General features: G+C 35.8%; 1 protein-coding gene across 5 annotated transcripts in view; it reads left to right on the top strand.

Annotated features, from left to right (window-relative positions):
* The window catches only part of LOC128861102 (cationic amino acid transporter 3), an 81040-nt gene extending 65215 nt beyond the window's left edge, over positions 1–15825 (top strand). For all 5 annotated transcript variants that reach the window (XM_054098998.1, XM_054099000.1, XM_054098997.1 and 2 more), the window contains 5 exons: positions 8129–8599; positions 8671–8931; positions 9016–9290; positions 11622–11859; positions 13220–15825. In XM_054098998.1, coding sequence (XP_053954973.1) covers positions 8245–8599; positions 8671–8931; positions 9016–9290; positions 11622–11859; positions 13220–13893 — 1803 coding nt within the window. In that variant the 5' untranslated portion in view covers positions 8129–8244 and the 3' untranslated portion in view covers positions 13894–15825. The remainder of the gene's footprint in view (positions 1–8128; positions 8600–8670; positions 8932–9015; positions 9291–11621; positions 11860–13219) is intronic.
* The last annotated feature ends 820 nt before the right edge of the window (positions 15826–16645 follow it).

The following is a 16645-nucleotide window of genomic DNA, read 5'->3' as shown; positions in this document are numbered from 1 at the left end:
AGTTTTTGGGTTTGAGGAATGAGAGTTTTTTTGTTTTTTTTTAGAAACAAGGAAAGTAAGTAAATTTGGAAAAATGCGAGGACCGTGTGAGGACCTCTGGGATGCTCGCTAGTGCATTTACGCTAGACTGCCGAGGGCGCTTTGGTTATTTAATTATGCCGAATGTCTCTTTCGCGAGACATTCTTCGACATTTTTGATGTGTAGCAGTTTTTCATATTTGTGTCTGACCTTTGCTAAAAATATGAGCTATATTCCTTAAAAAAAAATAGATATTTTGTGATACTTTTAATGACGTCACTGAGTAGTATTAAAATTATCAAATTCTGCAAATTTGTTCAGTTTTCTAGAACTAAGTTGCAATATTAAATTCTACAAAAAGGCATGCAGCACAAATTGATGGAATATGCAATCGTTACATCTGTAAAAAGTGAATTTCATTAGAACCACACAGACATATCTAAACTTAAATATCTACCTTTACACTTAAATAATACCATTTATACTTAAGGGGTTACATACGCCCAGCAGCGTTAAAGGAGAAACTATTTTTGAGGGGATGGCAATAATAAATATGAAAAAATGTTATCCATTGTTTATTAGTACTTAACCTTTATAAACAAATAATTTTAATTTTTCTTACAATAATTAGTATATAAAAAATCACGCGACCCAAAGTACAATAAAAAAAAGTTGCTCCACCGTCTGCATCTTTTCTCCTTGAAATGTTGATGGATCTGTAAAAAGTAAAAAAAAGTTGTAGTTATAGTCTGTTGAGCCGGATTTTTGAATTTCGAAAAATTTTGCAATTTCCGGCACTTTAAAAAAAGTGTGCGTTTTACGTCATAAATGTCACGCTTTAATTATGTTTATAAAATTTTTTAATAAAAACATCAAAAATCAAATCTATAGAGAAAACACTTTCGAATATTTAAAAAAACCGCATAAAAAAATATTAGAAACTGTATGAGTTATCATGCAGACCGTGCCGGAAAAAGAAGTTTGGAGAAAAACGAGTTGAAATTTTAAAGTGCACTTCGCTCGAGGCAAATAACACACACAACTGTTCTCTTTAGTTTCATAAACTTTAGCATATCTACCCTACACATATTCTGATAATGTTTTATAGATGTCCCGATACATACTTTAGAATAACAAAAGAACCGACAGGCTAAAAGGCTCCTCAAGTAACGGCCAGCTGCCTCAAACAAAGGACAGCTACCTGTGCGCATCAAACTCTCGTCGGGCAGTTATATTGTCTCCCATAACTTTGTGTGTTTGGGGAATTTTTAGAATCGACTTTCACAGATATACGCCTCAAACTATAAAGAATAATAATCTGTAAAAAAAGAGGTTGTCTGTAAAGTCGGTTTACTGACGATAGTTTAACGTGATAACGTCATAAGAAAATACTGATTGAATGGTTGCATTTTTCAAAAGAAAATTTTAATTTTATTTGTTTGATAGATATTTTGTATGGATATAGAGAATGAGTTAACATTAACATAACATAATATAACATAACATAACACAACACAACACAACACAACACAACACAACACAACACAACACAACACAACACAACACAACACAACACAACACAACACAACACAACACAACACAACACAACACAACACAACACAACACAACACAACACAACACAACACAACACAACACAACACAACACAACACAACACAACACAACACAACACAACACAACACAACACAACACAACACAACACAACACAACACAACACAACACAACACAACACAACACAACACAACACAACACAACACAACACAACACAACACAACACAACACAACACAACACAACACAACACAACACAACACAACACAACACAACACAACACAACACAACACAACACAACACAACACAACACAACACAACACAACACAACACAACACAACACAACACAACACAACACAACACAACACAACACAACACAACACAACACAACACAACACAACACAACACAACACAACACAACACAACACAACACAACACAACACAGCACAACACAACACAACATAACATAACATAACATAGCATAACATAACATAACATAACATAACATAACATAACATAACATAACATAACATAACATAACATAACATAACATAACATAACATAACATAACATAACATAACATAACATAACATAACATAACATAACATAACATATCATAAAGCATTCACAAACAGCTTTCATTTGATACCCATATTGTACATACACGTCCGAAGGTTACCCGGGTCCACGTTTTGACCTATATCTGGAGACCCTATCTACCAATAGGTATTCAAACTATACGGAAATCATCTTCCATACCTACTTAACAATGTGTGTAAGTTTGGTTTAATTCGGTTCAAAGACACGGCGGGTCCACGTTTTGTCATATATTTCGAGACCCTAGTCATCAATAGGTATGAAAATTACCCCGTATTAAAGCACTTATCAACAGCTTTCATATGATATTCATATTGTACAAACACATTCTAGGGTCCACGTTTTGGTCTCTATCTCGAGACCCTAGTCACGGAGCGGATGGAAATACTCTGAACTATAGCATTCACCAACAGCTTCCATTTGATACCCATATTGTACAAACACATCCGAAGGTTACCCGGGTCCACGTTTTGACCTATATCTCGAGACCCTATCTACCAATAGGTATCCAAACTATACGGAAACCATCTTCAATACCTCCTTAACAATGTGTGTAAGTTTGGTTTAATTCGGTGCAAAGGCACGGCGGGTCCACGTTTTGGCATATATTTCCAGACCCTAGTCATCAATAGGTATGAAAATTACCCCGTATTAAAGCACTTATCAACAGCTTTCATTTGACACCCATATTGTACATACACAACCAAAGGTTACCCGGGTCCACGTTTTGTTCTATATCTCGAGACCCCAGTCACGGAGCGGCATGAAAAATACTCTGTACTAAAGCATTCACCAACAGCTTCAATTTGATATCCATATTGTACAAACACATTCTAGGGTCTACGTTTTGGTCTCTATCTCGAGACCCTAGTCACGGAGCGGCATGAAAAATACTCTGGACTAAAGCACTCACCAACAGCTTCCATTTGATACCCATACTGTACATACACATCCGAAGGTTACCCGGGTCCACGTTTTGACCTATATCTCGAGCCCTATTTCCAAAATAAAATATAATCCATGTTACTCGTGGATGATGTAGCTTTCGAATGGTGAAATAATTTTTAAAATCGGTCCAGTAGTTTTGAGCCTATTCATTACAAACAAACAAAGTTTTCCTCTTTATAATATTAGTATAGACAACATATCTTATAAGGTATATGGTAAATATTAAAATACATTTTTTCCTTCATATATAATAAAAAAATTAATAATACAATAATAACATTAAAACAACAGGTATTATTAACAAACTTGGTTTTATTTTAAATTCTTCAAGTGAATCAAATTAATAATAATCAATAAGAAGGCATATGCAAATACAAATACGTGAATTTATATATGTACATATGCGCATATACATACATATATACGCTCACTTAAGTAGGAGAGAGCAAGATGTCGAACGTTGCCGTTCGTTTGCTTTGTTTGCTTTGTCGTTCGTTCCGCGCTTTCGCTTGCAGTTCATGCAATGCAATGAGCAAGGTAACTACATATGAGCAAGGTAACACTAATGAGCAAGGTAACACTAAAGAGCAAGGTAACACTAAAGAGCAAGGTAACACTAATGAGCAAGGTAACGACACATTTTTTCGTGCGTGCAGCCTGTTAAATCGAATTATAAGACGTTATCACGTCAAAAACATAGATTTTTTGAAAATTCTGCACGTATGTAACCCCTTAAATAATTTCATCTGCGCCAAGCATCGGTAAAACGGCATTGGTATAAGTTTTAAATATGTACATACGAGTACATCCGGGTGCTTTACCCTTATTAAAGTATGTAGTTGTCTAGCAGACATTTTTGACTATGCAAATGTCTTTTGTGCTGTGCAAATAAGCGTTAGATTCGCAAGTCAAGCGTTGCTGAAGTGTTTGTTGAGCACAAAAAAATTTTCATAAAAATAATTTTTTGGATGCAAAACCTTATCGATTTTCGAATTCATAAGTGCGAGAATGATAATGTGATCATACTTATATACATACACATATGTATATGTCTGTATGTGCAATATGTGTTTTTGATTTAAAATAGATTCATACTTTTTTTATAACATAGCTTTAAGCGGAGGTTCAAAGACTTGAATAAGTATAAATGCAAGTAAATTTATCTTAATTGCCATTCTTTAATGTCTATATACAGATTTTACCCGTATAGCAACAAATGTGCTTCGTTTGCCGTAGATATACTTGTGTGTGTGTGCTCAGAAGTCTACGATTATGTGATTTCAACCGTCTGTAGCACGATTATCTTGACTAATGCGAAAAAGTTGTTTTAGAATATAAAAAAAAAGATAAATAAACAATAATCTTTTTAAACAGGCGTCGGGAGTACCTGTATTTGTATGTATGTACATTTAACTTACCTTACATTGCACAAGTATGCTTGTTTTTCATATAAAACCACCATTTAATTCGTACTCGTATATTTTGAAATGTACCTGAAGTATTGAAAAAAAAAATAACGTACAGAGTAATTGTATTTTTGACATTAACTAATCGATAAGATGTTTATATATGTATGTATGTATGTATATATATGTATGCATATATGTACATGAGTATCTGTCAATAAACTCTCGCTACTAACAGAAATCTGAAATTTCCCCATTAGCCTGAATAAAAAATACCTAAAAACCTGTACTTATATGTATGTATTATTGGCCCCCCGGAGATAATGATCAGAGTAGAAGTACACCTTCCGGCATTCACAATATGATCGATTTTATTGCGAACTGTGAGAGCTGAAGTGGTTTTTTGAAGTTGTCCCATATGATTTTATAATTGTGACTGCTACAGCGAGCGCATATTTATTTTCCATCCATTCATGTAAGCGATCTTTAGACCTGTTGACACAGTCCGTTTCACTTGATTAGAGGCAGTAATTTTTATGGAGCAAAATGTTGCTTAAAGCAATCGTATTTGACAAGGCTGACAGATTTACAAGGCTTGCTTTTAATTATGGTGAAAAAATTGTGAGGGGAACTTCGGCTGTCACGGCCCTTGGGTGGTTTACAAGGTGTGCTCTTTAACTATGGTGAAAAAGAAAATTGTGAGGGGAACTGCGGCTGCCACGGCACTTGGGTGATTTACAAGGTTTGCTCTTTAAGTATGATGAAAAAGAAAATTGTGAGGGGAACTTCGGCTGCCACGGCACTTGGGTGATTTACAAGGAGTGCTCTTTAACTATGGGGAAGAAGATGCCTCGTCACTTGGGTGAATCGGCACAACAAATTCTTCAGAGTGCCTAATGAAACTTCATACCAGCCCGTTTTACTGATTCTAATTAAACCATTTTTATTTTCAAATTATTGCCAATTCTCAAAAACCTTACGAGCAAGCCATACCCATCAATTTGCAATAATGTTAAGATCTGGGCGATATGGTCGCGAGACTAAAGTTTCAACGTTTCGGGACGCAATCGAAGTTTTTACCTCACTTGAAGTGTGTACAGGTGAATTATCCTGTTAAAAGATCGAATCCAAAGGTCCAAACGTTTCGCGAACCTCGGGAAAAGATGATTCTAACAGAGCTTTAAAGCTTCTTCCCTTCATTTTGTAGTCTCTCATTTTCAATTCGAACATGAAAATAATAATTGTACTCATCCACACCGAACTTCTTTTCGCCACTAAATACTCCTTTTTTCCATTCACCGGTATCGTTGTTTGTAACAGAACTCTAAGCCACGTGATCCCTTGCAAAATGTGGCTACGTTCTTTTGCGAAATTTATTCAAAGTTTTTTTTTTAATTTTTTATGCTTCATGTGTGGCGCTTTTAGAATAGTCCTTCGAATTGTAGATTTTCGGGTAGCAACATTTGTGCTTTCTTTAATTTTTGCTGTTGAAAGGGCGGAATTTTATTCAATCTTGAGGATTTTGCGCGCTTCCTTCGGTATCAAAGCGATCGCAGTTCTGACATTCTTATCATGGAAAGCAACTTGTTTCACGTAAAGACCTACCACTTTTGGACTTTGACCAATCTTTTGGCAATTTGGCGATTTCAAAGTCCCCCTAAAGTCAAGATATGGATTTGTCCTTTTTCGCGATCTGTTAGACTTTTCTGCTTTCCTATGGGAAGTTGAAATCTCACTCAGATGTATCCTCGTACCCACTTATTCTTTACTTTTGTTATTTTCTTGCTGAAAAATTAATATTATAATATAATTTATTAGCTTAAAAAATCAAAATTGCATTAATTTAAACATTTGTCTTGTTCATTTTCACTTTTCTGTCTTAATTGAAAATAAATTCTTGCAAAATATGTATTTCGGGGCATTTACGTAAAAGCAAACTATTTTCGTGAGTTATTTTTGGCGCTTTATTACTGTTAACCCGTTATTTCGTATATCGGCTATTCATCAGCCCAACGATTGGCAGTGTTGCCAACTACTCAAACGAGTACCTGGGCGTGCTCTCACATTAAATGAGAGAGTTTCGCATCTAGTCATCTATCTCCACACGGCAGCGAATCAACATGAGCAATAGCTGCGTTGATTTTTTTTATATAATATCACCAACTCAATCTCAGTTTTGTGTATGTGAGAAAAGAGCCGCCTTAGCACCTGTTACGTCAATAAATCAGCTGATTCCTTCAAAATCGCTGAGAGTCGGTGAACGGTCTGATGTTGGCCACAACTTCTGAATTTTCTCCGCCATACTCTCTCCTACCTCAAATTCGAAATTCGATATCACATTTACTCGACTTACCATGACGAGTGTAAATCACAGTAGAGAGAAAAAAGAAGATGGCAACATCCGCGAACAGTTATCCTGCTCCTAGTCTATTAGATAGCATAAGCTGATTCGCGGACGTAATAATCGAATATTTGTATTCACTTTATTTTTGTATAGTGTCTCATTTTTATTGTTATTCATGAGGCAATTTCCCCTGCAACGCCGCTCTTCATTTAATTGTTGGGTCCCATCCAAAAATACTCTGAGAGATGCCGTAATATTGTAATCGATGACTCTTGGCTGTAAATAGTAAACAACACAATGCTTTAAGAATTTCAATGGATGAGAGAATACAGAAGTTGGCACATTTTGCGCACCACTACTCGATCAACAGAGCCAGGAATCAGTGATGTAATGTTAGCGCTTTGCTTACATTTTCTTTTTTGTTTACAAGCACCTGCTTTGCTTTCTGTTCTCCTTTCTATTATCTTACTTGTTTATAGTATTAACCAATACGCATTCATTAAAGCTGGTTCACTTGACCAACAACAAGTTTTGTACGTTTGATTGTCAAAGCAAAGTAATGACAAAGTAGAAAACAAAGAATGAATTCGCCTCGTTTCATTCTGGCATGGACACGAAGAAAGAAAAAAAACCAAATCAGCTGATTTACCGATGCTACCTTTAATATATTCGCTTAGGTATGAACCTAACTCTACTTTAAATTTTTGTTTCCAAAACATCGCTGTTTTGACATTCTCTACTTAGTAGGAGATCTGCTCTACACTCACGTTACTAATTTTTTCAATACAATCTGCGCTAGTTTGTATTCCCTCAGTATTGAGCTGTCGTATTTCTGAAGTGACGGTGATGCAAGCTTTTAGGTGGATAGATATATAGACCAATATTGGGACTTCGATCTTAAGATCTGTTGTGCCCTCTCCTCCTCACAATATCTCATCCCGCGCCAGTTTTTTCTATAAACCCAGAATGGTGCTGGACTGGGCTGAGTGTACGTCTCTCTGATGCGTGCCTTGGACATTTTCCTCAACAAGGGATGGGGGAAAAGAGGGATTAACCCTATGCTTTTGTTAAAGTTTTTTCTTCATAAATTTTATATGTGGTTTTTGTTAAGCTGAAAAATATAGCACTTAAAGTAAACAGAAAAATTTCGAAAAGTAAAATTAAGTCCTTTTTAAATATGGCTCTTCGATTTTCAAAATTTCAAAATTTCGCAATTTATATTGATTGCCTATTTTCTTCGTTTCAGAAAGCATTCCAGCCTGGTAATATCGAAAATAAATAACTTGCCCACTATAAAAAAAAACAACAAAAATACTAACAAACAGCACACCGCTCATACATACATACAAATAGAGTGCAAAAATGTCGAAATTGTGGGCCGCTCTTACTCGACGAAAAACGGATGATGTCGTGGAAAACGATTCGAAATTGGCACGCGTACTCAATATCTTCGATCTCACAGCGCTCGGTGTAGGCAGCACGCTTGGTTTGGGCGTATACGTGTTGGCCGGGTCAGTTGCATATAGTCTCGCTGGCCCCGCCGTGACGATATCCTTCCTCATAGCTGCCGTTGCCTCTGCTTTTGCTGGCATTTGTTACGCGGAATTTGCAGCGCGTGTGCCTAAAGCAGGCTCTGCCTATGTGTACAGTTACGTAACAATTGGCGAATTTGTAGCCTTCACAATAGGCTGGAATTTAATATTGGAGTATGTCATTGGTGAGTGCAGAAATCGCGTCGTGTATGCCATTACAATCCACTCATCTATGCAAAAATTTTCATGATTTTAGGCGCAGCCGGTGTCGCACGTGGCTTGAGCGGATACTTTGACGCACTGATCGACAATTCTATGTCAACTGCGCTGGAAGAAGCAATGCCCATCAAAGTGAGCTTCTTGGCAAATTATCCAGATTTTTTAGCTTGCGGTGTAATACTGCTGCTGGCGGCGCTGCTTTCCTTCGGTGTCAAGGAGTCCAGCTTTTTGAATAATATTTTCACAGCAGTAAATTTGATCACTATTGGCATAGTTCTAGTTGCTGGTGCTTTAAATGGTAAGTAAATATTTGCAAATCATATTGAGTACATTGTTTATAAAAATTAAGTAAAATATTTTTATTAAAAACAATTTTTTTCAGCTAATCCCGCTAATTGGACCATATCAAAAGATCAGGTGCCCGATGGTTTTGGTAATGGCGGGTTTATGCCATTTGGTATTAGTGGCGTATTGGCTGGAGCAGCAAAATGTTTCTTTGGATTTGTAGGCTTCGATTGCATTGCTACTACTGGAGAGGAGGCAATTAATCCGAAACGTAATATTCCGCTCGCGATCGTTATTTCGCTAATTATCATATTTTTGTCTTACTTCGGCATTTCAACGGTACTTACGATGATGGTGCCTTATTTTGAGCTGGTAAGTTGTAAACGCATTTGTACTATATTTAATATTAAAAAATGTATATAAAAATTGTAGTTGCGCAGGTAGGGCTTAAAATCAAAATCTAGTAAAAGTCATATGACATGGAGGGCTACAACTTAACTCAAGAAATGAAGAGACATGCAGTTATCGATGTAGAAATCTCTAATTTTCTTAAGTAAGCCCATGCATTCGTTCATAAGGTTCGCCTTGAATTAAAAGCATCAGGCGGCGGTGCAAAATCTGTTGCAAAACGCAAAAAACACGAGGGGCGTTCTGACACTGGCCGACCTTCCGAATTTTTTCAACAAATGCAAGCGATCATTGACGAGAACCCTTCAAAATCAATGAGGGCCCTTGCGAGAAAGCTTAATGTTTCTGAGGGTCTTAATCGTCGATTTCTTCATAAAGTTTTTTGGTATGAATCTTACGTTATGCGTTGAAGACAGTTTAAGTCGGAGCAAACACGAGACAAGCGAGTTATGCGCTCAAAACACTTTCTAAGCAAAATTAAACACCCTGAAGCGCAGGAGATGTTATAGTCTGCAAAAAAAAAATTGTTTGACCAAGACCAAACGCAGAAATGACAGATGGCTATGCTCCTCCTGTAGAGGTTCTTTTTCTCATGCACACAAAACTTCCAGCTACACATTTCCTTACTTAAAGATTTCGCGTGAATTCTGCTGCATATATCGAGGTTCTAGAGATAGTAATATAGTGAAACACTGAATTGATAGTGTTTGCGCTTACAGCCAATACATTTTTCAGCAAGACTCTGCCCTTTCACTCAAAGCGATAGCGGTACAAGATTGGATGGCTGAAAATTTCAATGACCACATAACATCGAACATATAGCTGTCTAACTCCCCAAGTTTTAATCACGTGGATTACTGCGTATGGGAAGTAGTTGAGCGTGAAACCAGTAAACAGACTCATAATACCACTTCTTCGCTGAAGCCTGCAGTCAATACCGTTATGGTCAAAATGAATAAGGAGCATTTGATTCGGGCACGCAATTCTTTGCTGACCCATGGCTTCGTCAGAGCCTTGATCGCAGCTTGACTATCGGAAAAATTCTAATATCTTCCATGCCTGTAGAACGCAAAGTTGACAGAAAATAGATAAATTGGCAGAGATATTAGCATCGGTGCATCCTCCCTACTTGGAAAGATTGCCCTGACACGACACTCAAACACCAGTTTGCGGATAGAGAGGTCTGTACGAAGTTCAGAGAAATGACAGATTGACAGATTGCCTCCTACCTTTAACTTGATTGCCCTTTGAGCAGCGATGGAAATAACGTGAAAGTCGATGAGAAGTCATGGCTGAGATTGTGGAAAGGTCTTTGACTGTACTCAATCGCTGGGCTGTCAATTGTGGCCTCAGAGTGAACTGTAATAAAACGAAGCTGATGCGATTTACCAAAAAATGTAAACCTCTACACTTTAGACTTCTCGGATTAAATAACCACGTTCTCCCTCCTTCATCGGAAGTTAAGTGTCTTTGAGTGATTCTTGACTCCAAACTCCATTGGAAGCTACACATTGGAAATCGGATAAAGAAGACCAGCATTGCTTTCTACTCCTGAAAATCTATGTTCGGCAAAAAATGGGGACTCAAGCCACAGGTTGTTATCTGGATATATACCGTAGTGGTTCGGCCAGTTTTAACGTACGAATGCCTGGTTTGATGGGAAGCTCTTCGGAAGGCAGTGTCCTTAATGTCGTCTTGCGCTTTCTTCCCAATACATGAATAAGTTTAAGTGCTTCTGTGACCAGGGTTCAGATACGGTAACCTCCAGATTATTTCCAGATTTACATACTTCACATAATTGAATTGCATCATTCGGCGATTGAACTACTGGGCGAAAAAATATTGACAGTTCGGCATAAAAATTCATGTCATCCAGTGCTGCCTAAAATAAATGCAAGGAAAATCTATTAAAGGTGGTATCGGTAAATAAGCTGATTTTTTTTCTTTCCTCGTGTCCATGTGGCTGTCAGCCCATTCATTCTTTGTTTTCTACTTTGCCAATATTTTCTTATATATATATATTATATATTCTTTGTCAATCAAACGTTCAAAATATTGTTGTTGGTCTAGTGCCACCACCTTTAATGAATTTACCTTGAATAAATGTAAATGTAAAAATTAATTAAATATATTTTTGACGTATTAGTAGAGTTAAACGTGCGAACACTGTTAGGAATTACAAAAACGAAAGCGAAAATTACAAGACTACTCAAAAAATGTTTATTGTATATTATAAAACCATTAACCACTTCAGACCCCTATTTTGAATTAATAATTTGTATCTGATTTTTGCAGGATAGAAATGCTCCATTCCCCAAAGCCTTCGATGATATTGGCTGGTACTCTATCAAATGGATTGTCACCATTGGTGCAGTCTTTGCATTAACCACCAGTTTACTGGGTGCTATGTTCCCTATGCCACGTATCCTATATGCGATGGGAAATGACGGCATCCTTTTCAAGAAATTGTCAAAAGTACACAAATACACTCAAACACCACTAATGGCAACCATAGTTTCTGGATGTTTTGCTGGTAAGTTTTTGAGCCTAAAGAATAAAATCAAAATACTCGTTAATTACATATATTTTTAATGCGGACTTGGACTATGACAGAAAACTGAGTTGGGAATTTATTTTATTTTTTGTAATTATAAAAAATTACTTTTGCAAATAACACCGTTTCTAAAACTCCCTTTAGTTTCACCAGATTGAAAGAGTGACTTCTAGATCTAAGTGTAAGCTTTATTTTTTATTTTATTTTTTTAATGTTTTTTCAGTTTTTTATAGTTTTTTTAGTTTTTTATATATTTTTTTATTTTTTTTTATATATATTTATTTATTTATTTCATTACAGGAATTTAATTTACTTTCAATCATAGACCTTCTCTAACTTTACAAGGCTCTAAGCAAATTTGCTTCTGTCGCTTGGTGCCTTCTGTTTTATAGCTGCAATGAACTCAAATCTTCACACGGCACTAACGAATAGTTTGTTTAGTTTTAAGGGGTTATACGCAGTTATGACTTTCAAAAAAATCGATTTTTTTATTGCATTTTTGTAATGTACATATATTTAAAAGTATACGCACGAAATTTGAAGTAGATCTAAGCAATACTTTCGGAGTTATACCTAAATATGTAGAGATGCCTCGGCACGTTTTAAGGTAGGTATTGAAACTTTAAACGTGTTTTTTTCAAAACGGCATTTTTCAAGTCGGTGTACACGATATCTCGAAAACGGCTTGTTTGATCGGTCAACCGTTTTAACTCAATCTTTAAAGATACATTTTCTAGTAATTAATCGTTCCTTTTGTAAATCTGATACTTATTTTTCATTTTATAATCAATTTACGGCCAAATTTTAACGTAAAAATCGAAATCATTTCTTTTAAAAGCTGCCATTTTGTGAAAATTCACTATTTTGATTAGCCGAACGATTAATTACTAGATAATCTAATATATTAACAAAATTTGTTTGGTTTTTTGATTTCAGATAATCCAATCCTGAGTTACGATGTACACCGTAAATCGTCTTTTTTTAAAGGAGGTTCCAGAAATCGCCTGCAGCGCGCTCTATAATCAACATTTTCATAAATAAAAAATTTTGTTACGTTCTTGAAGGATGCTTTTATAACCGCCAAAAATTTTTAAATTAAAATATTCTGAAGTTTCTTCAGGATAAATCCTTGACAACCCGTCTTTTATTTGCTTCATAACTGCGTATAACCCCTTAATCTCACAAATCACAATATTACCAAGTCAAACACCTAACAGAAGTGTACGCGCCATTTATATATTTTACAGTAACTCCTCTTATATCGTTTATGTTACCTAACAGCACTAACTTTTTAAATATTTCATAACAATTCTATAATTTTTCTTTTGGTTTTCTCCAGCTCTAATGGCGCTTCTCTTCGATTTGGACCAATTGATTGATATGATGTCCATTGGTACACTTCTGGCCTATACAATTGTGGCGATTTGTGTGCTGGTGCTGCGTTATCAGGATGGCGATATGGATATGAAGACCGTTTCCATAAGCTGCCCAACAGTTATACGCCAATTCTACAATGGCAATTCCTATCGGGAACCAAATTTGCTTACCTCACGCATTACAAAAATTGCCGTTGTACTGTTTGCTTTGATTTGCATCGTTTGGGACACGGTGGAGTCTGTGTATAGCATAAAGTCTACTGCTGGCACAGTGACGTTGAGCATACTTGCAGTGGTACTCATATTGATTGCGATCATCATTGGCATGCAGCCGATCTCTCGTATTGATTTAACATTCAAAGTGCCGTTTGTGCCGTTCATACCCTGCCTTAGTGTGTTCGTGAATATTTACCTAATGTTCCAGCTGGACTACCAAACCTGGATACGTTTCCTAATATGGGTGTGCATTGGCTATGTGATTTACTTCACCTACGGTCTACGCCACTCCACACAGGTCACCCGTAATCGGAATCACGCTGATGCAGCGTTGAGCATGCAACACACAAACCAGGCATTTGAGCCGGATTGGAAGGTGGAAAACGGTGTTGAAAGGGTTGCGGAAAAGCAAAAAAATTGAGTAGAAATATTAGTTTGGCGAAAAAGAAGAAATTCATTATTTTACTGTAATAAACAGAAACTTTAAATTCTTTCATCGATACTTTACGAGGTATCGACCACTACAGCCATCTATGAGAAAATAAGGGATTTCTTTTGCCCGAACTAATAGTATTGTAGATAGTGTGAATTGTATAAGTAAACAATATGCAGCTACATTTTTTATGAAAATGTCTTCCGTACATACATATATACGAGTACATAAGTATAAAGCAAGTTAATTGTATGCAGTTGCTTGTTTGCTACTGCAAGATCGGTTGCCATCAGCTCCATGCATGGCATAGTAAGCTCCAAATTTGGGCATTTAAGTTGAAGAATGCCAACTAAAGTATAGTGGACTAAACTCTGTGGTTTGTACATACTTGCAAATCAGTTTATGCCTTGAATTCTATTTAAGAAGCCGTACTCAATAATTTAATGGAACGTTCCTTAGAGTGAAAAATGACAATAATTACTTTGAAACCGGATTCATTTCAATACAAAAACAGAAAGCAATATTTCCAAGCCTAATTGTGATATATGAAAAATGTCTGTAATTCTGGCTGCCAAATCTTCAACTTAAACTAAATGTGAAGTATTTATTAATAACAATTTCATTCGTCCGCAATTTTAACACTGTGTGCAAAAAAAAAATATTATTTTACTTTCTTACATATTTGCTTTTTTCTGTATTTTTAAATTTTTGTCCAAACTGTGCTTGTAATATTTTTTAACTTTTATGTTTTAATACTTTTTCTACAATTTTACTTGCTATTTACGTTTAAGAAATATTTTGTTTTTTAAATTCAATTGAAGCTACAAACGTGCGAGAGAGATGAATAGATTGCGCATAAAAGCTTAACCTTATTTGCTGCACACTAATAGCTTAGACAGACGGTGGCGTGTTGTTGTTGTTGTGGTTGTAGCAGCAAAAATATTTCCCATACATGAACGGGAAATGCTGCTGGAGCGACACTCCTTGACTGGATATAAATACAGATCGTTCCAGCTACGTAGGGTTCGTCGGGGGGAACGTCGGTGGCATTAATCGCGAATAACGACTTAATACGGAATTATCTCAGTAATTAAGTGCAAATAATGCGGATCGACAGGTAGACTTAATTCTCATAATTTAAGCGGATTAGCGAAATTTTCGATGGCAACTTTGCCGAAACGAACGACAACTAATATCTGCTGTGAATGAAAATAAGCAAAATTTTGAAACGAAGAGCAAGGGAGACTTTATCTAATGCAAGTTTGCATTAACACTTTTGAAATTTCATCAAAATAATTTTTTGATATTTCGGCGCAGTTTGCGAAATTGGAATTTGAAATTTTTTTAAATAAATAATTGTTTCTTGTAACCCGTATTTGTTGCCACCGGTCCATTTTTTACGGACAAGACTTATCTTATCCAATAAGCAAATCAGCTCCTCACTAATCCGCGTAACAACCGTCTTTCACACTACAATTTTAATCAGCATCAACTGCGCCGGCTGCCGTCGTAGCCGAATGGTTTGGTGCGTGACTACCGTTCGGCATGCGGAGTACGTTGGTTCGAAACTCAAGGAAAACAATTTTAATCAGCATCAACTGCGCGGATAAACCCGATTAACGCCGCTGTCGTCTGTCTAGGCTATTACATTGAGTACTCGAACTCAGTTCTCCATACAAAGTTTTTTTAAGTATTTGCTAGTATTTTTAGCTGCATTTCGAACTGAAGTACATTGTTTTAAATTTGAAATGTAAAAAAAAAAACCAACAACAAAAAACAAATGCAATACCGTTGCTTTTATGCGCCCAGTCCTTTGTGCAACATTGTTTTTCATTTTACAACTTGTTTTTAATTTATATTTTAAACTGTAACATTCTCTTCTAAATAAAACAAACAGAACTAATCGTTCAGCCGACCTTTTGTGATATTGTATACATACATACATACATACATACTGTAGGTAATTATAGTTGTTTAACTACTTGTCACAAATAAGTTAAATCGTTCTAATAAAAAGAAAATGTAAATAAGCTAAATAAAAATATGTAAATTTTAAATTAAAAAAAAATTAAAAATATGAATAAATATAAATTAAAATTATAAAAAATAGGAAGCAGTTCTTAAATTTAAAATGTAACTTATTTTCAAATAGTTTAGTGCGTAATAAAATATCAATTTTTAAAATAATTACCAATCTTTTAATATTTGCTTATCAAAATATTACATTTTTTTGCGTTTTATTGCTACTTTTATTTGCAATTTATCTTTACGACAATAAGCGAATCTTGTGAATATTTGGTATGACTTAAGCTATGCACGTAACGGGAGTGCTTGGGCTGCGTGAGATTAACCAGCATACACCATTTTGTTTTAGGTACTTTACAATTCTTTATCTGGCAAATTTAATTTATGGCATTGTTCTAATCTTCCAGTAGTTTGACTATTAGGCTTTGTTGACGCTTTCATTGGGGAAGGATTTTTACGTGGCGAGTAAGTGGTTATCGCGCCACTCAAGTGGAAGAGAAGTTTGACTTTTATTTATGTATTAGATTTATAGCTAAAGCATTCGAGTGGCTATTAAGCGTGTTGGCATACATTTTGTTAGTTTTTTATATCTCTGTTTTAATATACAGTGAAGGTCTTAAGTCTACATTTTTTTTGTTTTTTTTACTTGTTCACTCATAGGTTCTGTGCTGTTGTTTTCGTACCGTCCCGTGATGTGTCGGCATCTGCTAGTTCG

The sequence above is a fragment of the Anastrepha ludens genome, chromosome 4, assembly GCF_028408465.1.
Source record: "Anastrepha ludens isolate Willacy chromosome 4, idAnaLude1.1, whole genome shotgun sequence".
Taxonomy (NCBI): Eukaryota; Metazoa; Arthropoda; class Insecta; order Diptera; family Tephritidae; genus Anastrepha; species Anastrepha ludens.
This window is presented reverse-complemented; position numbering and strand designations above follow the sequence as displayed.